The 23691-nt window shown below is 54.9% G+C and overlaps 1 protein-coding gene across 1 annotated transcript; it reads left to right on the plus strand.

The window, feature by feature from the left end:
- Positions 1 to 9085: 9085 nt before the first annotated feature.
- Positions 9086 to 10879, plus strand: CkaCkLH20_06552 (uncharacterized protein; the record flags this gene model as incomplete). Its single annotated transcript, XM_038889269.1, has 2 exons — positions 9086 to 9185; positions 9243 to 10879. The coding sequence occupies 2 exons, from the start codon at positions 9086 to 9088 to the stop codon at positions 10877 to 10879; spliced, it is 1737 nt and encodes a 578-aa protein (XP_038745567.1).
- Between the last annotated feature and the right edge of the window lie 12812 nt (positions 10880 to 23691).

Genomic DNA, 23691 nt, shown 5'->3' on the forward strand with positions numbered 1-23691 from the left:
CGTTGAGTTGTCTATCCTGACTTGCAGCCAAAAGGGGGTTGCCTGGGAGTGGTCACCATCAGATGCTCATTCGCCGGGCCTCTTGTTCCGCTCAGCGTCGGCTTTTTCGTGCCTCTCTACCGCCCCCGCGCCCGTTTAACAAAATGCCTTTCTTTCTTTCTTTTTCTTTTCCGATGTCCAGGTGACAAACGCCAACATTGTTCGCCGTGAAGGTCAAGATCTCCAGAAAGCAAGATGCCAAACATTCCCTCAAGCCGCAAGCCGCAAGCCGAAGCAAGCCATAAAAAAACGCCGTACCGATCAGAAAAAACCCCTTACACCGCTCCCGCCGCGCCGGACGCCCGCCGGAACTAGTGGGTCGCGTCGCAGCCACCGCCCACACACTCAATCGGCCTCCTCCTCCCGCTGCAGGCCAAAAACCCAGAACTCCGGCTTCGATCTCCCGGGCTCCCGCGTCAAAACTTACGCGCACATCCCTCTCCTGGCGGTCGATATCGAAACCTACCCTCCCTTTCAACTTCTAGAAGAGACGACGCGAGTGATTGTGTTTTGTTTCGTCAGGGATGAGGTCCTCGTCTTCTTCGGGCACGAGAATTACCGTTTCGAGAAGGGGATGCATTACGTCCGTAGAGCCTGGCCCTCCCTGCCTACCTACCTACCTGTGTTCTGTCGTATCGAGCCCGGCCAACCCGTCATTCATCTGGCGATGATGCAACGCAGATTGCTGCCCTACGTCTTGCATACATACATACATACAATGGCACGCCGGAAATAACCTGAACCCTAGAGCAACATGGCAATATTGATCGAAGTCCTATGTTAGCCGCGCCATCAAACGTACGGAGTACCCAAGAAGAAAAGACTCGGCCCGTCCGCGGATCCCATCTCCCCCAGTTCCCCAGCCCAGTAGTAATCAAGCAACCAAAAAAGCAAACAAGATCATGGCTGGACGCCCCCAGCGTTGCGTTGCGTTGCGTCACTTTCCCCAGGGTCTCATCGCCCCAAGAGACCACAGCTCGTGGCGTGTCCATTTGTCTAGAAGCCTCAGACAGATGAAGCTCCGTTGCCTAACCAGTCGATATTTTCTGGCTTTCCTCAAGTGAGAAATGAAGTGTTCTATACCCTACCACCACCACCACCTTTCTCCTATATGCCTTGGACGATACAGACATGAAAAAGGAAATCAGCAACATATCAAACCTGTTGAATCCTGAATCCCAAAGACCAACTTCACACGTCACACGTCACTCCGTCCCCCAATACCCCAAACCCCCCCACACCACCCACACCACCACCACCCCAACTCCATCCAAACTTCTCCAAAACCGCACCTATCACCACCACTCAATCTCTCCCCCCCCCTTTCCCCGGGGAACCCAACCCGGCGCACCGCCGCCCATCACAAACGACAAAGATTCAACCCGGGGGAAAAAAAACCATCATCAGCTGAGCAGACCTAAAACGAATCCCACCCACACTGTCGTCTCTCCCCTGCCAATCATTCATACGGCCACCCAGAAGAAGAAGGAATCCCAATTCTCATTTTTCCAATTCACTTTACAGATACAACAACAACGACGGCATGTGTAACCCGAGGTAAAGTACGATCCCGCCGCACTGGGTCTTTACTGAGGGATCGCATGGGGGGGGGGGGGAGGGAGAAAGGGCGGCCACAGATCGTCGGGTTTTATCTCAGCTATCATATACTACTTACTACCTCATGCGCCGCGGACAATGTGTGAGTGAGTGACATGACGCTACGCGACAAATGTACCCCGGAATTGTTTGTGGGAGTGAGTGGTGATTGTTGAGTTGTCAAACGCATTTATCCGCGTTCACATCGTCATTGTAGTTGCGCGCTGGCCGATCACTTCCAATCCACTAAATTCCTTACAGCTAGAAATATTTCAATGATTATTGATAATTCTTCTTGAAAAAAGATACGGCCATAAAAACCGTTTGACCGTTTGGACATAATCACGCAATAAGCATCAAAACCCACACGTGGGTTGAAATATCCTCCTCCACTGGGCCTTCCCTTCGAAATATCCCGATGCTCTTCTCGGTGTCGAGAGAAGGTTAGGCTGCGGGATGAATTGGATTGATACGGTCGCGACAAGAGGCCCTGAAACGCTCCCGCTGGATTTGAAAATCCCACGCTACTCAATTCTCAATGCCAGGCAGCATCGCATCCCATAATGTTGCAAAGTCCAGTCCCACGTGCGTAAATCCGTAGACCCAAACTGGCGCTTGGCGAAATCCCATCACATTATTTCTCCGCGAAAGTTGTCCGCCAAGAAGAGAACTCCCGGCATCGCGCTCCCACTCATCAACAGGCGTCAGAGAAAAGCCCCCTCTTTCCAATCTCTACGCGGGTGATGCTTCTCGAAGCCGGAATGGAAGACCACCACCCTCAACCAAACGCCCCCCTTCTCTCAACACTACACGCGATACGCAGCAAACAACCTCAACCTCACCGACAATACAAACCTCTTCACCCAAAAAGGCAGCCGGCGCAAACAACGCACACGCGACATGGGGGGCACGTTTCGGCCGTTGTGTACGGTGAACCGTCAAACAGTGTGGTTGCAGTACCAACAGCCAGGGTGCCGAAAGAAGTTGGTGTGCAGGTCAAGTTGAGCGCCGTGCCTGCTGCTGCTGGTACGCATATCTCTGTACCTTACTCCTTACTCAAGAGTTTGCGCGGGGGGTGATTATCTCGGGTGGTATTTGGTGTTGTCGGCGTGGGGGTTTCAGTTGACCGTCGGTCTTGAGGCTTTGCCTGTCGCCGATTCGCCAATGAAAGCTCGCCTCGGCGGAAGAGCGTCCGGCCCGCAAGCCGTCTGCAGCAGCAGATGACCCAGCCGTCGGCGCCATCAGCGGTGTGTGTCTTTGGCGCGGTGTTTGGAATTGGTAGATATGGTGTCGACGGACATGATGATGCTGCTGCTCTGCTGTCTGCCGCGGCCGCGGCCGCATAGATGCCCGCATAGACATACACGATATGACAGCATAGTCCCGGCGCCGGTAGTTGCTTTTTCCACGTTCCTCCGGGCGATGCGATGCAGCGACATCAGGAGCAGCAGCAGAGGGATAATAGCTAGGCGGTCAGTTCCAGATAGCTTTCCCGCGTCGCATTCCGGCGCAACATTTCCCGTCTCTGGAATCGCTGGGCGTCCGCGGATGTCACTTCCCACAGCCGCCCTGCCGCCTGCCGCCTAGTCCCAGCTCGCGCCGTCTGCCAGATCATTTCTTCTTTGGCGCGCGAGCGAGAGGCAGCTGACCCTGCAACGGGCGGCGGCGGCGGCGCTCGACCAAGGGACCCGGCGTCCAGAGCACCGGGAGCGGTCCGCCGTCAACTGACTCCACAACTTGCCTTCTACCTTAGGAAGGCGTTGTTGGAGACCCCCCTGCATCGTGTCGAGCATCAGAGGGCACACCTATTGTCATTCCTGATGATAGTTCTGGCGTTGCTCACGGGAATCTGCCGTCTGCCTCGCAATCGCAATCTCCAAGGCCGTGAGTCCCTAGCAAACTCTATGTTCGAAAAGAGCCATGCCCGGTCTTTCGGCCGATGCGACATGTCATTTTCGCAGTAGCCGACGGCGCGGCAAACACCGTGGGCGGTGTCATCGAGCCAGGGACCCGGCCTTTTTCGTCTCATCATGGGTTGACAGTGTCCGGTCTCCTGGGATCTTCTTTTTTGGAGATTCGAACTGTTGCCAAAACTCCTCCTCCTCTTTCTCCCTTCTCCTCATTGCTTGGCGAACCTCGGGTGAAATCGAAAATGAACACCAACACCCGCGCGAGCCAGGCCGAATTGCTGCTGCGCCAGTGGATATCGGAGTGGGGTTTTCAGGGCCTGTCCCCGGTTCTTGGGAACTTTTTCATCCTCTCCCAACTTCCCAATCCCTCTACCGGTGACCAGGTGTCGCGAGAGTTCAATTTTGATTAGGATGCGCCAACGGGGCCCCCAGTCCGGGTTCAGACGAAGACTCCCCAGCAGGTATCGTGAGGGATTGCGGTTTCCGCCTGTTGCCGTTGGCTAGGCCACAGACGACGCCGAGGAACGACCAACAGCGACCTGCACCTCGCCCTGTGGCCTGTTGGCATCGTCAGTTCACAATCCGGGTCGTTGGAACTTGACGAACTCGTCTAATCGCCCGTTACGTTATGGCGGCCGACCTCATGCACGATGCTGGCCCATCAATCTGCCGCGCCATTTCGCATGCAGGCGTGACGAAATTCCTTGACCGGCGCCCAACTCGACATTGTTTGCTTGAACTCCTCATCTCGCAATCCATGCAGACCGGTGCCCAGGAGTTTGGAAGAGTGTAGCGATTGCCCAAAAGCCCCGGTTCCAACGACGTCCATTCCATGTTGGAACTGCGGTTGGTCGTCTCGACTCGTGTGATTGTCATTGTGTGTTCGTATTTGCATCACGATCCTGCAGCGTTTGGGACCCATTTTGTCTTCATGCCCGTTGTCCGGGCAGGATGACAGGCCTGGCTTTTTCGTTAGCTCCACACGATGTGTGATTACCACGTCCTTGGGACTGGCTAGACGGTCGCGGAAGCGATATCGTTGTCCCCCGAAGCCCGTGTTGCGGAAGCGAACACCAAGACGCCGGCGTCCACGATGGCCGCCCCTGAACGGCTTCATTTGAGCCTGACAATCCATATTGAACTTTGGCGAGGGCGCGAATCATCCCAGATCGACGGCGCCGGGTACCCGTTTCATCACGCAAGGTATCCGTCCTTCGGGCCTCTGTGATAGAACCCAGAATCCTCCCGTCACCCATGCTAGAGATTACGAGTCGCTAAGGGCCTCGTCTACCACGACGGAAGGGAGGTCACTCCCAAACCGTGTTTATCACGGTACGTTGGATGTCACGACGGGAATGTAGCCCGTCGCATCAGCGGCGGACGGTGACGCTTGCAACCATGGCCGTGGGGCGTGGAATGTCTTGACTATCGGCTTGAGCTGGCGTTGGAGGGAGCCAGTCACCTTGACGGAGAGTTGTCGCTGGCATCATTGGTATTGCTTTTGAGCATTAAAGTGACCTGTCAAACAAGCGGTGGTCATTGCTTGATGAGTAAACCGACTGAGGGGGCCAATAAACTCAATACTGATCATTGTTGACGTGGATGGCCAGTTCTGTGTACATCGGCGGTGGCTGCCCAAACCGAGAACCAGCTTCAGGAACTGCTGCATTGAGAATGTGACGTTTTCAGGGTCCAATTGTATGTAACCTTCCCAAACCTCTCTGACGAGACATGCACTTTTTCGAGCCTGTGACCAACAAGCCATGTTGGAGGCTTGCAAAAGTTGGGGAGGGATGTCTCTGCTAGCTCAGGAACCACAGCCTCGAGGGTTCAACAAGGCCTGCCACGCTGGGCTGGGTGCTGCGCATGCGCCTGCTCAGTCCAGTCAGTGAGTTCCAATATCACCTTCTGACCTTGACTGCATAGAATCTGGCCATCCTCGGTTGCCAACGTCTGAGTTGGCACGGCAAATGTCTCTCGTGAGCAGTCGAGAAAGCTCGGTTGGGCGAGCAGAATTAGAAGCAAGAGTGTTTCTGCCTGCTACAAACCCTGCGTCGCTGCGGGTGAAGCTGGATCTCATGACTGCCCTTAACCGCGGGGTAACGAGGCGATGCGCATACGCCAGCGGTGCAATGCCGTGTAGAAGCCCCGTTGCCTGTCGCTGCTTGGTAGAGAAGCGTACATGCGCATCCAAAGGCTGTTGCGATCAGCAGCAACACCTCCCTCAGACGAGCTGAAGGCGGGCGGCAGACGACAGGCTACGCGACAGACGGCAGGATTTGGATGACCTGAGTGATGGGCAGGCAGCTCAGCATCACGGGGTCGAGCTGGGGCGAGCGCAGGCGGCGCCTCAGCCAGTGAAGCAGTCAACTCAGGTCGTAAGAAACCGGGGGTCAGAGCATGTCACATCGCCGTGTCAGCGCTGAAGGACGGACCGTCGCCGATTCGACCGCAAGGCAATTTGGGGGCGACGAATTGACCTTTGTCGTCGCCATCGCGGGCCCGGGCCCCCAGCACGCTGATGTCGACTGCTCAAGAAGCCGGCACTATCGAAGGCTATGCAACCGCCATGGGCGATAGTCTCGTGGACACGGGCTCAGCGAGCCGCCGGGTGCCCTCTCTCCCTACAGACAGCGTATCCGTAGACGCATTTCTTTTCTCCATTCAGGGGACTGCGTTTCATTCGTAGCATCGCGTTGGCTGAAGCCTAGAGTGTTGGCATGCTCGATCAGGAGAAAGATGTTGCGACAAGTTTCCTTTGGTGGTAATGCCATGGCAATCCAATTAGCGAGCACTGTATTTGCAGCTCAGCGCGAGACTCGTGATGCCAACGGGAGGGACGGGAGAGAATATGGGGAAATGAGCGACGGAACAGGTATCCGTTGGAACCAGTAACGGACCCCAAAGCCATTTCCGGGGAAGCGATTGGCGGTCGTTCCGACGGTTAGAAAGTGTGGACAGAGATTGTCGGGTTGGGTTGGTCCGAAGTCAGGTGAAGAACGGGCTTGTGAGAGCGCGCTGAGAGGTGGCTCCCCGCGTCCGGAGAAGGGCCAGGTGAGCAGCTGGACAGGACAGGCGACAGGGACAGGCTCCGATGGTTGTGCCTGTGTTGGCTCCCCCGACGAGTGACGGCGACGACTGGCAACTGGCGACTGGCGATGGATGGCGTTTGGGGTCACGGTTTCCCGGTGGAGGGCGATCCGTTTCGCGGGAAGGACCTGTCTGCTGTACGGATAGGAATGGCGGCTCGTGACCAGACGGAAATCGCTGTAATGGGCAGCGAGGCGTCGAGGCTGGATTCGTTCTAGGCCGTGTCTGCGAGGGAGCCAGAAGAGGAACAGTGCCGGCAGGACGGTAGATCAGAGATGGCGTCAAGCCTATTCGGGCAGCAGTCGGGGCGTCTTTTCCAGATGGAGTAGTGAATGGGTATTTCGGTCAGGTACCGAGAGACGGTTGACGGAAAAAGCGCGACGGAGGACCGGACGTGGAGGGGTTGACGAGGCGAGGCAGGGCGATGGAGACGTCGAGATGGAAAACGTGGAGATGAGGCGCGGCGCATATTCGGCCAGACGGGCTGAGCCACCAGGACGCTCCGTGGTGTTCCGTTAGGCTTTGAGGCGATGGTGAATACTTCAGTATCCGTATTGAAGTCTAGGATAGAGGAGGCCAACGTCGAGAGGCGTCACATGACTGTATTGCAAAGGCAAACGGTCCCGTGGCCAGCGCAAAGACCACTTGGAACGTGGATCTTGACGGGGGACGCGAACGTGGAGAGAAGGAAGAGAACGGATTGAGCTGGACCAGGTCCAGGAAGTGAGAATGTACGTAGTGTAGAGGCAGAACGGAGAAGAGAGGAGAGGGCAGATGACCGTCGATTTTCGCCTCGAGTCGAGGGAAGAGTACTACCCGAAGAGGGAAAGCGTGAAGAGAGAAAGACTAGACTCTTTCGGGTAGCACCACTGGTCATCCGCACTGCAAAAAGCGCCTTGGGTTGCCGTATGGAGTCCAGCGCTGCTTCTTTCCTTCTGAAAGGTCATGCCGTTTTAAGACTAGCCGCAAAATGAAAAAAAGGCGCACGTCTGTCTCCCATTCAAAGTCAGGTACGTTCCTGAGACCACACACACCTCTTTCCCCCGTCAAGACAGTCAAACAGCGTACCGACCTTCCCCGAACCACAGGTTTCTGGACTCGTCGGCCCCCCTTGGGCAGCCTTCCATCCCTGTAGTCCATCTGTATTGTACTGGAGCCATTCACGAGAGCTCAATTCGAAATTCATATTGGAATTGTTGAGGGTAGAACGAGGTGAACTGATGAGGACGAGTAGCAATGAAGGCAGCATCGTATGAAATAATCTAGAGATAACAACTCACAATCATTTCGCCTGCTTTGGAAGTTGGCAAGTCCATCCAGCTTGCACCTTCCATTTACCGCGATATCGTGTTTTCAATCTGGGGGAAGGTCCTGACTGTCAGGCCCCTTCCGCCACCATCCACACCAAATGCACCCTTGTCAGTCGCTCTTTCCTTCTCCCCTTTTTTTTTTTTTCATTCTGGGGGTAAATCGGAAAGACAGGTACGTATCGTCCCCGGGACAGGTAACATAGTACGGGAGTTGGCAATGTCTGGGCTTGCAAAAGCCACCGACGGCGGTACTTGGACGCCGTACCGAAGTACATGGCATCTCAGGAATCCCAATGGCAGTGGAGGGTACGTACCGGAGAGGCTACCCACTCCTCCTCTTTCCCAGGGCTAGGTAAGGGCCCCTGCTCCTGCTCCTGCTCCCTCCTGCTTGTCTTCTCTTCTTCGTTTTTTTTCGCTTGTCCCATGGCCCATGTTATGAGGAAATACAATTTACTCACCGCGACTCACCCCCATCTCCCATGAACCACCCACACCCCCCTCCACTCCCCATAACTCCCACGCCCACGCCCACGCCCACACCCACACCCCCCTGACCCATCCCCCCCCATGGCCCAGGTCTTTTGCCCATCGCACATTACATACTTACTACATGCTGCATCCCACTCCGCTGGCTGCCATCTAATCCACATCTTCCAACTCACTCCAGACTGCAGAGGTGACGATAATAATTAAGAAGTCCTCCCCCAGACTTTCCACCCTCCCTCTCCTCTTACTTCATTGCTCCACCGCCGCTACCGACCCGTCGACACCACTCCCATAGCCGTATCCTGCATCTACACCTGCAGCATTCTCTTCTTGAATCGTCCGAAGAGCCATCTCATATCGCAGCATTCCTGTTGTCGCACTTCTCCGTCTTCGAGCCCACTATCAGACCTCGCCGCCGCCGACGACAACCCCAATTCCTTCGTCGACATCATCGATCGCCACTCCCGACTTGCGACTCATTGTTGATCAAGACAACTCCCCCCACCGATTCGCTCCAGGCGCCGACTTCATCCTTTTAAACACCCGCCTCACCACCACGCCTGACCTCTAGGCGTTGCCGCGATTTCGACCGCCATTACAGATTCTGAATCCTCGACCGCAACCTGCTCCATCCGAGCAGACCGTTCCGGCACCATGCCTTATCCTCTCGCTACCCACGTCCTGACCGTGGACCCCAATGTCATCCACAAGGTCGACACCTCAAATCCCCAAAACCTCTACAGCATGTGGACCGGTAAGCATCTCATTCGGAGCCGACCTCGGGCTCAAGTCGCTGACGTATCCACTCCAGTCTTCGCCAAGTGCGCAGAGTCTGTTGAGCAGGGCCGCAGGTTAGAGAACCTCAGCTGGCGTATGTGGAACCACGAGACCTTCTGCTGCGCCGAGGAGGAGGAAGCCTCCATCACCGCTACGAGCCAACCCCGAGAGATTCCCCAATCAAGCAGATTACAAGACCTTCCTCAACTATCCAGCAGCGTCGACTCGGAAAACAACGAGGAGGCCGTTGAGTTCACCTCCAACTCCGCTCCTCTCGACATCCGCCCTCAGATCCAAAGACAGGACTCCAGTGCCAGCAACCGCAGCAGAGGCAAGGAGCGCCACATCACCGCCGACGACTTCGAGAAGATGGTTGTCACCATCATCAAGCACGAGCCTCTCTCCGCACCTCTTCCCCAGATCGCTTCTCCTTACATGCCTCCCCAGAAGGAGACGCCAGACTTGGCGCCTGCTTCTCCCGCCTACGAGCACTCGGGATCTACTACCACCGAGTCACCATGCAAGTCCTCTTCTGAGGATCTGCATGAGCCTCCTTCACCCGAGGTCACCTCCCACACTACCGTCGTCCGCGGCTTCTCTCCCTCTCAGATTCCCGTCTCCCGACCTTTCCCGGCCTCCCCCAAGGTCGTCCTCTCTCCCGCTGCCATCCCCGAACCGAGCTCATCACCCGCCGCCAAGCGCGTGCAGTCCAAGAAGCAGCCCATGTTCGCCCTCGGTGGCTCTTGCTCTTCCAGCGAGCAGGGCCAGAGCATCGAGCAATTGCGCCCCATTCCTGCGCCCGCTCCCAAGCGCAACAAGATGTTCCTCGTTGGCGGCTCCTCTGAGGAGGACAGCTCTTTGAAGAGCGCCCTTGCTTCCGGACCGAGTTCGCTCCTCAACGGCCAGAAGAAGACCGCCTCTTTTGCCGACCAAGTCGTCACCCGCACGATCAACGACAACAACTCTGCCATTGCGGACGATTCGGAAACCGACTACGTCGACGAGAGTGCCATTGACGATGACGATGACTCCTCTGACTGGGAAGACTCCATCGAGGACAGCAACAAGTCGAGCCTTGACGACAAGACACTATTCCAGCGCGTCGACTCCAAGGTCAACCTGACCTCGCGCCGCTCCCTCATCAGCATGATGATTGAGCAGAAGGACCGCTCCCACAACCTGGGCAACATCGCTTCCCAGTCCACCTCGGCTCTTCCCTGGTCGCGCACCAGCCACCCGGCACCTCCCACCCTGGCCGTTTCCCCCAACGACTCCGACGACGCGCCTCTCATGATGAAGCGTGGCATCCGATCTTCCCCGTTGAAGCCTATCAACGAGGTGCCTCGGTCCGCTGCTCAGCCAATCACCGCGACCGCCAGCCACAGCCATCTGCAGGCCGCTCTCTCCCCCCGTACCACACGACGCAACATGCTTGCGACCGAGTTGACGGAGTCTCTCCGTCGCAACCTTCTCTGGGAGCGCCAGCAAAAGTCCTCTACTGCCAACGCTGTTCTCAAGCGCCGTCACACCTCCCACGACGTTGCCAACCTGAAGCAGTACCCCGAGAAGCCCTACATGAACCAGAACACGAACGAGGACGTCGCCGTCGGTCCCCAGTACTTCTCCAAGGACACGGACAACTTCGGAGGCTACCACTCCAAGGGCTGGTAAACAAGCCACACTACTACAACACGACATATATACATTACATTACAGCACAGCACATACTTCACACGATATCCGACGAGTGTGCGGCCAGCGAGGCCCGCTCGAGCAAAAATGTTTTTCGGTTGCTATTTTACACGGCATTGCGCGCGGCGGCATCGCGTCGACTCTGCTTTTTATCATTGTTACCCTAATGTTGGGCGCGCATGGGTGGGACGGGATCAACGGGCACGGCGTTGCCTGCTGGACTCGACTCTAATTTTACATTGCACGGCGTCTCTTCATATGATACCATGGTCTGTTTTGTTTTTGCAACATACCACCTTTATGTTTTATCACCAGGTCGGGTCTCTACATTTACACGAGCTTTGTACCAAAGGGGACGTATGTATTCTTATGGGAGGGGAAGACAAAGTTACAGGAGGCACACCTGAGGGCAACCTCAACAACAGAGCCAGAGACGGCTGTTGGGGATGTCACTAGGGAAAAAACGGGCGACGGGAAAAAACCAAAAGTGGATGGGGAAGAAAAGGGCCGAGAGGAAGAAAACGGCCCAAAGTGGACGCCGGAAAAGGTGCCACGCAAAAGCGAATGATAATGACGAAGATCAAAAAAATCGGAAAATCGTCAAAGAGCTTATCAAAAACATGAATAAAAGTTGGCCATTGAATCAAATCATCTCGTTCCCCGTGTCTTGTGACAATTGCATGGAGGACCGAGTCAAAACCACTGACGCCGACGACTTCTGCTGACTGATGCAGGACAGTACCCTAGGATGGGCCATCTGACGGTAGCAGGACCGCGTCCATGCGCTCACCGCTCACAAGGGGCTCTCATCTCTCCTCCCACTTCTCTCTGAAATCTGTTTCCAAAACGTACGCTAACAAAAACCTGGGGTGAGAAGCACAGCATAGCACAATCACAAGCGGATCGCGGATTCGCATTGTTCCCCGGTGACCAAGTACCATCGATCGCTAGCGGAAAGAGACCACGCCAGAACGGACTTTTTTTTTTTGGGAATCCCCAACAGACAAGACGCGGCCGCTCGCGCTAGGACTGCGCCAGGGGGAAGAGGAGAGAGTGTGTGTGTGCTGTTCGAGGGTGATTTGTTCGACTCGACTCTCATCGTGGACATGTGAAAGTCCGCTACCGTACATGCACATGCGCGGTCTGGTGTTTGGGGGGAGGCTTACGGAGGTGAGGTAAGGTGGTTCGTGTTACCTCATCAGCAGCAGCAGCAGCAGCAGCAGCAGATGGTAACGACTGCTATGTTTTCTTGGTAGTTTCTACTAACACACCTCTTGGACTTTGTGGTCACGCTCGTGATGATTGTTCTCTCAGCCACATGGGCTGCTGTTTTTGAACAAACATATGCAGAGTGGAATTTTGCCCTTCACGAGATAGATCTAGTCTAGTTTGGTTTAACCCACACGATGATGGGGCTTCCTCGTGCTTGAACACTCTATCGAGATTTTTGGGGTGCCGAGGGACAGACAGACAGATAGAGCAGAAGCTTAGGGGGGGAAGGTTTAATTGTTCGTCTGGTGTTTTTATTTCCGAGTGGGGGGGTTTGTACGGATCATGTGGGTGATTGTTTTTTGTCGTATGGCGTGCAGTTCCGGGCTGGGCCATGTTGGTGGCTTGAGTATCGAACAGTGTATACACACTTCGGGGATATACGGGAAATATCTTGACACGGAAAATGGGGGGGAGGAGGGGGTTATGGTTTGAGGCTGTCAGCGTCAGGTGAGTTGGGAGTGTTGCCTCGTGAGGTGACTCGAAGGAGGAGGAGAAGAAGAAGGTTGGAGGGCGGGGAGGTTATTCGGAGATCGGATGGTAGTGAAGTCTAGGCGTTGTGGGTGGGTTTGATTGGAGATGGGGGACGGCGTGTTGCCGTGTCGGCGGGTTGGATCGGGCCCGTCCCATTGGTATTCCGCGTCCGATGTTGATCTACTACTGAGAGGAGACATTTAACTGCCGTGTTGATATTTTGTCCGATGATTCATGTTGGAAAGGGCTGAGAGTTTGACGTGAAGAGTCACCATGGCTTTTTTTTTGTCATCAGGTGTTGGTCCATAGCGTGTACATATCCGAATCTGGGGTGTTTTAACCTCTTGTGGCTTGAATCACAATCTGTCCGCCCTTCTTACCCTTTTGGCAAAACATTGCCCGCTGCTTTGATGCCTTTACGACGGACTTATTTGAACTGGGTCCGGATGAATAATGGGCTTAGGAGGATAGGGATGCTGGTGCGTACGGCACGTTGCCGATGGCCGAAGGGTCTTTTTTAGTGAAGGATTTTGGTGGAGGCTTGGTACGGTTGTGAGTCTTTTTGTGGCGTCTTTTTGGATATGGCGCCGGGGAAGGCGTTTTATGTGCAGTTGAGGATAGCTTTTGCGGACGTGGCTGCGGCGACGATGTGGAGGCTTAGGTGGTGTCTATCTTAGGTCGAGGAGAGAATTGCGGGGTGGGATTCGGATGGATGTGTGGTTGTTGTTTGAGCAGCATCTAGATTCCCAATGAGACGCGTCGAGTCGACGAAGATTCCGTGTTCTAGAGTTTGTCTATTGGTTCGAGACCTTTTTACTACCTAACAGTACCGCGGCCGCGACCGCGTTGGTAGAGGACTGTGAATCATACATGATTAGCAACATAGGGGCGAAGTAAGAAAAAAAAGTCTCTCTCGACGGTAAGCATTAGCGGTAGTCAAACGGTCCGGCCTAGTTGGTCTAGAATACGCGGCGAATTCTCCTCGATTGGACCGGGCCGGTCGAAGACCTCAGACTGAGATGCAAGACCTCAACTCAAGTTCTCCCTAACGCGTGTAAGTGGATACATTTTACATCCAAAGGACACGTTCGGTCGCGCATTTCTGTACTATTCACGGGCACCACGCGGCGGTTCCGCGGCAGCGCGCTACGCGTTCCGCGCCCCGGCCGGCGGTGATTCTAATTCCTGGAGCGGGAGTGGTTCCGCCCGGTTTTACACTACGAAATGGGGACAGAAAAACTTGGAGGAGGGGGGTGGTGGTTGGTCCGTCGCATCCGCCGTTGTGTGTTCTTGTCTTCGGCGGCTTTGTGGAGAGTTGGTAAGGAGTGAGGTAGGAGGGTTTTGGTTGGTGTGCATGAAGTCACGATGAGGCTCTGCTGATGGGATGGGATGGGATGTGTTAAGTGAGGAGGTGGTGGCATTGTGTTCTCATTTGACGATTTGGGATTCGCCATGTCCAATTCTGCGAATCGACTAAGGGGCTTCTGGTTGGAGATACCTCTCCAACTTTGGACCGTCGTATGGGGTTGGGGATGCAGATGAGAAAAGTGAAATGAATTATCATTTAATCTGGGACTCGGAATCTGGACCGCCGGACGTGAAAACAATGAGATCTGGAGTACGGCCGAGGTAGTCTCGAGGAATTGAGCGGGACCGAGTCTAAAGTGTCGGCGATTTTTCTCGACACATGCAAGTCATGCGATGGCAGTGCCATAACGCTTCTCCAGAGAGTTGCCCTTGAGTTACCGATCGGCCGAATAACCTACTCGAGCCCCCCAACGCTATTCTTGTCCACCTGCTGAACCATGCGGCCGTGCAGCGAGGACGGCCGGTGAGCAAGGAGGTTGCCTTCACTGCTCTCAAACAATATGACACGCCGAGGATCGCATGTGCTGTTTCCCGAATTGCACGAGCTATCTCGTCTTACGCAAGCCGCTCAGATGCATCACCGGCTATGGCAAAGCTTAGACGGTGAGAAGTAAAGGACGAATATCAACTACACTTTTGAAGTGCCAAGCTTCTGTCGAGATCGGTATTTGTGTTACCATTCCATTCCCCCGGGCCCGGAGATGTTGGCCGGTCTTTGCCGTGTTGGCATGTGAGCACTCCGCCGCCGACCCGACGCGGCCGAGTCGACCGAACCGCGGATTCGGAGGCGGCGGCGGCGGCGGCCGTGGCGGACCATTCAATCCGGCGCGGTCCCTTTCAAAACGGTCGAGACTCAGTATTTCAGTGGACACTGGAGAATTTGCGGAGACGGCGTCAGGCAACGAGGGAGGAAGAAAAAGAAATGTGATGATTCAATTCTCGTTGTGTGGATTATCCACAAGGCCTCTGTGGAGGTTTTTTTCTCTGACGAAAATATCTCGGTTCCAGCTCGGTGTTGGGAATGTGACAGGTTCAGGTCCGTCGAGCCGTCTAGACCGTCGATCCCGGTTCACGAGACGGCGTGTCGAAAACTGACAGAGTTGAGCAGTAGCCAGTCAGCCTTTTGCAAATTGGAGGTTTACTCCGTTGTTTTTTTCTCGGCACAAGAGCAGAAAATAAAAAATGCTGCTTTTCTCCAGTTCTGAACGTCCGTCTCCATTTTGCTCCAAAGTCTGAGAGATGCGGGCAAACTCCACAATTAGGCCGTTGTGGAGAGAAAAACGTTCGTTCAGTGTCATCCGCCACTGAAAATATTCGATTCTTTAATTCCTTTTTTTCCCTTGGAATATTATTTCTGTTCTTTTTCGGGAATCCGCTTTTCTGGGGGGCCCAGACCGTTAGACGCTGACAAAGAGTTGGAATTGGACTGCGTGATTGGCTCAGCCCGTTCCTCTCCTGGTCCCTGAATTTTCGGGGGGTGAAAGTGGGGAGCACGTGGCCGTGATGGCTCAAGCGCAGTGTGGCTTGACCAGCAACAAGTCCAGGTACCTGGAGTACGTAAGCTGAGGGAGGGAGCTGAGGCTGTGCTGAGCCGCATTTTGAGTGTCCCTGGAGCGGAGAAATCGGCGTGCCCGGCCGAGGTCCGGCCAGATGCCCGGCCGAGGCTTGAGCGGGTGTGGCTTGGAGGCTTTTTCCCCCCTTGCCTTAATTATTTCAGGGGGCTGACGAGTAAGTTGGAGGTCACCTGCCAGCGGACGGACGGGGGAGGAGGATGAGGACGGCGCGGGGAAATGTCCGCGTCTCGAGGACTCCGGCTTTTGAGGCTGGTGGTGGTAGGCCATGTGACCTTATGACGGGCACCTCGTTGAAGCTTGATTGATGCTTGATGTTCATCTCAAAGCGCTGCGCACTCGGGAGGCCTTTGCTTTGAGCTCCTGTCGGGATACGCCCGAGATGCTCCAAAAGTGACAGCTCCGCGGAATACGTCGGCGAATCCTGCACTTCGCATTCCGCGCTGCTGCTGCTGCCCTCTGCTTTTCGCACTTACACGCCTTCTCAGCTGAATTACCCCTCCAGCGGGGCTGACTGGGAGGAGCTTTACATGGGTGGCAATTGAGTTGAGGATGAGGGGAACGTGTATCACCATTCCTATTCTGTCCCTATTTCGTCCATGTGGTGCTTCACCCCTCCTTGGTATGACTGATATCGCAGATGGGGCCGGGTTTTAGTATTGCTGCCCAAAGCGCTTGCCTCAGGGCTAAGACGAGGCATTTTGACGTTGTCGTCCCTGGAGACGCTGCACGAGGCCAATTCCGGAGGCTTTTTGGAGAGCTTTTTTGTGAAGAATTTCCATCTTGTGGCTCCTACAGAAAACAGCCCCGCTACGATGCAGTACGGCCTTCCAGAAGGGCCCCCAAAGTACACGACACGCGTGCATGAGAAAGACCCCGCGTCAAAACTGCACGTAATGGAAGCGGTGGCAAGGCCTTCTTATTTTCTGGCGGGGTTCGAATTCGGACCATTGGATTTGAAGGTATTTCTGTACCATCTGCGACGTGTTTGTTGTCTGTACGGGCCGCTTAGCACTTAGACCGCCTTCGTTGTTCGAGGATCGAGGATTCTCTCGACGGGTCTCGCTGAGGAAATGGAGAATCACCGGTAAGGGAAATTCTTCACCGCTTGGGAGATGACGAGGATGGCGATGGTTTAATGTCTGGTTCCGAGGGCTGGCTTCAGCTGCCGGGCCAGGGGTCGTCGATGGTGTGTAGCATTGCCTTGTTGCGTGTTTCCTCGTCTTCAGTAGCTTTTTTAGCGGCGGGAGAAGAGAGCGAGCCTGCGAGGTGGTGTTGAGTTGTCCTGTCGTGTCACGTCGACGGCCGGGTTTTGGTATCGGTGTTGGGCTTCACTTCGCGGCAGAATGCATCGGATTGATACCCGTTTAAAACCGCAGACGACGGGTCTCACCTCGCATCTCGACCGAATCGTCTCGCCCTTATTTCCGACCAACCACATGAAATCTAGCGGTTTGAAGAAGTCCCCGTCTGGCCGCATCGGAAGCGCCGCGACTTGGTTGGCGGCCGTTGGCTGAAGAACACTTGGGAGAGGTCCCCGTCCCGGCCTGTGCCGTCCGGCTTCGGGAATCAGTGCCCCGACGACGGCGCCAAAGATCAACAGCTGCAGGCCAAGTCAAGATTGTACGTTCAGGTCTCTCAGGCGTGGCTGCTGCAGGACATTTACCGGCTTACGGCTGCATTGTTTCCTAGTCCATCTCGTGGTGGTTGCTATGCCCCCCTCCAGCTAAAGGTGACCAAGGTCAAAACCCACCACACTCTTTTCTCTTGGGTGCTGTCGTGGCAGCCAGCCAGCCGAGCGAATAGCCTCTTCACCGACTTTTGGGTATGCATCTTTCCATCAGCCTGGGGACATTTTTCCGCCTCGTTACTCCCCACACACACCTGTAATCCGTCTTTTTGGAGTAGGTGTACCATGCAGTGCGTATCTTGACGTTCTAGAAACGGAGGGGTGTGGATTATCTCGACGTATCGTCAAAAGCTTCAGTGATTTTTAGAAAAATAACATCATGACTTTTTAATGCGTTAATATTCTGTTAATTTTTATCCAATCTCAGTTTCCAATATCCTGTTTTTCTTTTCCAACCGGACCCCCCCGGCCCAATATTCTGTACATCGACAGACGTCAAAAACGTTTGAGATGGGATTTCCCCTTGCCGTAAGGATTGACATGCGCGGCGGCACACGACATCAGAAACAAACATCGCCCGCCCCCCGGGGGGTTGAGGGAGGAACCCACGGGGCAATGACCTTATCGTCTGTAAGTACCCCGGATCCGACATCTGGACTCTTTCTCCATCGGCCCCCCCAGAACCGCCCGCCGATCAGTTCGACGGTTCCGCGGTGCACCCGCGCGTCCGTACTCCGTATCTTCCCAGATTTTTTCTCCCGGCTCGTTGACTCGCAGGGCATTAGATTCGTTCCCGCAGAGAGTATCGTCTGAAAAACATCAAACCCGCCACCGTTGACGGCATCCCGCAAGGCTGTCTGTCGTGCCACCCCCCGTTGACGAAATCGTGGGTCCCCCACGGGGTTTTAGCAGAGGAGGAGTTGGGGCATTGAGTTCGAGCGAAGAGAGAGTTCCAGGATGGGAGCTGATCCGATCTGAGTTTTCTTTCTGCTGAACCCTTTTTTGGACCCTTATTCTCCACCGGACGACATCATCGATGGGGGGAAACAGTTCATGTTCTCGCCCTTCTGAGACCCGTCCCATCGCGCCTCCAACGTCGAACGCACGGCAACCGTGTCAAGTTTCCCTGGACCAACGTGTGTTCCTCAGACGCCCCTGGCTCTTCCGATATTGGTCGAACTTGGATCTAATGAAAATTCCGGGTGAACCGCGAATCGTGAATCCGTCAATCATTCCAAACTCACCCCTCCTCCTCGCCTCCCTCAACAAAACGCAAAAGAGAATACAGCAAAACGAGACCAGGTTGGGGAATATCGAAGACGGAATCGAGCGGAATACAGACTTAGTTACACGGTGATCATCCCCAAGGTTTGGGAACTGGCAGCTGTCTGTCATCGCCGATGGAGGGGAGAGGCTTGATGTCATTCCGGCCCTATTCACCACTGGGACCCCGTGTACCCGCCGGCGGGCCATCCAAGACACCGGACGGGGAGGGGGGGTCGGATGCTCCGTCGTCCGTTTGCGCGTCGCCGACTCAGGGGCGGCCCAGTCGTTCTGCCGGCAAACCAAAGCGTCATCTAATTTGTTTCTCAACGGTAATCTGTTTCTTTCGTCTCCCAAGAATCCGGGTTGTCATGAGAAAGGCGTATTTCTAAAAAGGCAGCGCGATTCATTATCGTCGGTACATGCGGTACTTGATGAGATACTTCTGACTATTTCGTAGCGGTACTTTGGGTTCGTTGGTAACTGTTTTGCATGCACTACGTCAAGACCGGCTTTCTTTCCGCGCTTTCGGTTTCAACCCGTTCATGACACACTCTCTGACTAGCTAATACCCCAAACGCCAAATAGGAAGGCCAGAGTGTCGGGAAGTCCGAAGCGCCCGTCACCAACACTGACTATTCCATGAGACGGAATCTGAAATTGGCAACAGATGAGGAAAACAACCTTAATTGCCGCTGGCAGTTCGGCCGGGTGCAGTGTAACCTGACCAGCCGCAGGGAAGATGATCAATGATCCCTCACAATCCGTGGACGCATATCGCGACACACATGCGAGGGGGAGAAAGACGCAAACCGCCAAAGACTCAACTCCAAAAGCCCCGATGAGGGAAACCATGTCGGCAGCGCGACCGCATATCGAACGCTTCTCTGACCTCGGGGAGCTTGGGGGGAATGTTTACTGCTCGACCGGCCTCCCGCCTCTCATTCGTCGGTCGCAGTCTGCTTTCGCTCGCGACAATGCTCGCGCCCATTCAGTCTATTTTTCCCGCAAGTCCAGAGTCCCTTGCCTAACGCAGACAGACGGCTGGTAACTCTGGCTAATGACGAGGCGTTGGGTCGTCCTAACTCGGGTAAGAATAACGACGAAATAGCCTTGAATGAACACTCCTCCTGCTACAGCTACAGCAACAGCAGCGTCGGTCCTTTCACGGCACCATGTCGTCGAAAAGCGAAAGGCGCTTGGCGGTGAGGAGAGTTCTTCGGTAGCATCTCGGGGTTCTCTCCTCCCTGCGCGGTGTAGCTTGCGTCCGAAGCTTCTTTTTTGCTTGCTTGCTTGCTTGCCCGGCTACTGATGTGCCAAGGTGGTTTTGGAGCGTCGTTATCGCTCCCACACCCTCCATTACGCCATCCTGTCACTTCCCACCATCTCGAATTATTTTGGTTTTCTTAATCGGATTGTTTTTTTTATTAGTTATCACCCCGGTTTCTAACATCCCCCAATAACCCCGAGGGAGGGGGGGAGAATGGGTGTGGCACCCCCCACCCTTTCCAAGGACCTTCTCAATTCCTTCGAAGCCCCCCCGGCCTGGTGCCTTTCCCCGGCCCCTCTCTCCTTCGGCCCCTCTTCGTAGCTTCCGGGACTCAGCTGCCTTGGTCGGAAGGCGCAAGAAACCCCGGCCACCTTCTAGAAGTCTTCCACGGCCGAAGAGGATCGCCGGTCCCACGCCGACACCCAACACGTTGCCGGCGAGCTAGCGTGTTAGTGCAGCTTAGAAACCCGGTCCGGGTCTACTGCAGCCATCCCACGACGCGGATGGGAAATTGGGCGTGTTAGTGAACAAAAGTACGCAAGGGACCATGTCTAGCGCACGAGGTGCCGTCCGGATGCGTTCACCGATACGGGGGTCGGAAACAATAGACCATCACGAAGGTTTTTCGCTTGGTGTTGTCCGACACGTTGAGGCCTGGCGCGTGGAGGATGATGTTGTTGGCGCTTGCGAGGATGATCGTCGTGTTCCTGCAATCTTTCGATCCCAGACTGTCGGATATCACATCTCACCTCGGTGAAGTGGACTAATGTCACCCGGGTCCGGTCGACGCAACGGGCTTCGACTCCCGCCGCGCTGGTCCGCGGGGCCGAAGAATGGAAAGAAGCCTGTCAGGATGGGTGCAATGTCTCAGTCCAAGACGCACCAAGTCACGCTACTCATGGGCCGCAACCACCAACAAGACGACACCACTTCACTTGGTCGAAGATATGCCTCTGTACGGTCAAGTCATCGCGGGGTCGCCGTACGAGGCTGCACCATCTCACGGCCCGAGAACGACGTGGAAACATCAAAAGCGTCGAAGTGAGCAGAGTCATATCGACCGGTTACCGCAGCGCGGTTACTGCACCTCAGAGTGTGCATGTGAAGAAGCACTGGCCAGCCGCCGGCAAGGGGGAGAGGAAGAACATTAACCAGAGTTAATAGACAGCTTGTGTTGGTTGTCGGTCAACTCTCGTTATTCGGTGAATGAATCCCCGACCGAGCTCGAGACGACGTTCATCCAATCCTGGACCGGGCCCAGTCGCACAATGGCCTGGATTTGGCTCGAATCACACCTTCTTTTCACCAACGAGAGAGCTATGCCTTGTATCTCTTTCATGGGAGGGCGGAATTTGAGAAGCTCATGACTAAAGACGCCGTTTCATTGCGGCGGGGGAACGCGGGCGCGAACTCTATATCTGCCCTTTTTCCTGCTGCTGCTGCCGCCTGCGGTTCTTACCCTTCCGCACCTGTCGACATGGCCTCGCCGGGCTTGGATGGAGTGTACGATTGTCGTCCCAAGAAACGCGAACCACGTCATCAGTGTTTAATTTTCCCTTGGGTTATTGGGTGTGAGGGGGGTTCTGATAAAACTCGGGGGAAACCTACGTACTGCGGAACGGAAAGGGAGTGTGGCTCGGAATTCACTGAGGCTGCTTGCAAGGTATGGTCTGCCGAGTCAGAATTCCAAAAGAATTCACGGCAGGCAGGCTCGGTATTGTACGAGGAAGACTTTACTATGTGATTTTTTTCATCATGAGACGAAGCTCGTCGGTCCGTTGATGAAGGGAGTCCATGTCCCAGGGCGGCAACACGCTCGCTCTCCTGGACTTAGTCCCCCCGTCTCTCCGCGAGATCCACGTGTCAGCCGTTGTTTGCGTTTGCCGTCCGCAGCTCGGTCAACCTGGGAAGACGCATCACGAGCCGCAGTCGTCATCCGGTCACGAGGGCCCTCTTTCTCCGTTACCCCGGAATGCTTCCCGGTAACGGTTCGCTGTCTTTCCCGACGCGGCTCGCTGTGCCCCGACCCGCGAGGCCCTTGCTGCTGGACTGCCGGGTTCGAGTCAGCCACGACGGTCTGGGCTCGTTAACCGTTCCGTCCGTCTATTCCGCGCTGCCTTGGCGGACGATATCTCGTGTATCCGTCGAGTAACGAGGAGAAGCAGAACAGGGACGTTGGCTATTGTCACCGTCGCGTGGCAGGTTAGGAGTTCTGGGACCAACGGGGTTCTGGCCAGCGGCGTTGGCGGCCCCGTTTGGTTTTCCGCGACGGACAATCGTTTGGCGTGTGGCGGATCGGACTTTTGACGAGTCTGGTTTGTGGACTCTGCCTCGTGTTTTCAGATTTGCTGAGAGGCTTGGCTTGAGAAGCCGAGCCACTCGGTATTACCTAGGAAGCAGTGGCTAGCTCTCCACTTCCCCAGTCAAAAACAATATCCAACATTGCAGTTTGGGAGTTTGCGCTTAGATTAGCGTCACTTTGGTCTTTTACCCCAGATTATGAATCCCAAACGGTGACGGATAATGGTGGTTGCCGGCAGTCGCAACCGGCATTCGAGATACGACTACCAACGTCCTCCAGCCAGGTACGAATGGAGGAACTAGCTTGATATGGCATGGACGTCGTTTCTGCCTTGGTCTGATTGTCTTTTCCAAGATTCTTGTTCTGTTAGTCGAATGCTTTTTTTTTTTGAAGCTTTCCCTGTCATGACGTTGGTATTAGTGAGAGAGAGTTTAGGAATATGGTCACGCGAGTTGTACTTGGCCGCCACCGTCCTCACCCATACCTTCACGGATGTTGAGGGCGGCATTTAGAAGAAGCCTTCCGACCATGACCGTACAGACATTTGCATAGCTTTGGTGAGTCATCATCAGGCAGAAAGAACAGCGTCACGACTGAGTATGAGGTTTTTCGGATGGCGTCTTGGGGTGGGTAAAGAAAGCGGCCGGGTCTGGGGCAAAACGGCCCCGGTGTGGAGACAGTGGACTCCGACCGACTGGTAGCGGGGTATTGCGGGGGTGGGGCCGATATCCGTCTTGATAGGGCCGCATGAAGATTTGCCTCCAGTCTCAGAGGTTCGCCTGTGCCGGCACGTATTCCATCTGAGAAGATCACTTAGTGGTTCAATCGTAAGGACAGTTCTCAGGGGACAGACAACATCCGTTAGTTTATTGCTTTCTCTTCTGGGCAAGTTGATTATGAGGTTGTGAACTAGGTAAGGTACGTTAAGAATCAAACCAACCTGCTTCAACCACGTCCATTTGGGTTATCTACTTCACTGAACTCGACTATTCTCACCTTCTCGTATTGCACTTATCCGCCCCAAAAGCTGCCCACATGCTCTGAAATGAACCACAGCGCAACGAAGGCCAACCTATTGAATTCCAAAGCCACAGGTTGCTAGCCACATCTAACGTGGCGGTGCTTGAATAACCCATGTGATGAATCCGGCGCACAGGCCGTTGATGAATCCGGCGCACAGGCCGTTGAATTTGGACGCGGAAATGCCCATTCCAAATCCCCTATGTTTTCCGCCTGTGATGTTGATCCGTCTCCTCCAGATCTCGATGGACGATATTCATTCATTTTGCACGAAATGATTCCTAACACATATTGACACTGCAGCCCAAACAATCTCGGCAATATATCCTCAGCTGGTCTCTGCGATAATGCCTACCATGCCGGAGACGCCGACTCCCAAACTGGGCTAAATTGCAGAACAGAGCAGGTGATGGGCTCAAAACAGACATGTACTGCGCCGAGAGCTTGGGCCTGCACAGCCGCTACGTCACCGTCGCCGGTTCGCCGATGCTGTACTTCGACAAGCTCGAATCTCAGCGGCGAATCCTGCTGCAACAACAGCACACTGCAGGCTTGTCTTGCAGCTGGTAGCTAGCCGAGCCCGCGAATTCACCAACCGTACACCAAGACGGCAATGGCAATGGC

Source organism: Colletotrichum karsti (assembly GCF_011947395.1).
Source record: "Colletotrichum karsti strain CkLH20 chromosome Unknown Scaffold19, whole genome shotgun sequence".
NCBI classification, from domain to species: domain Eukaryota; kingdom Fungi; phylum Ascomycota; class Sordariomycetes; order Glomerellales; family Glomerellaceae; genus Colletotrichum; species Colletotrichum karsti.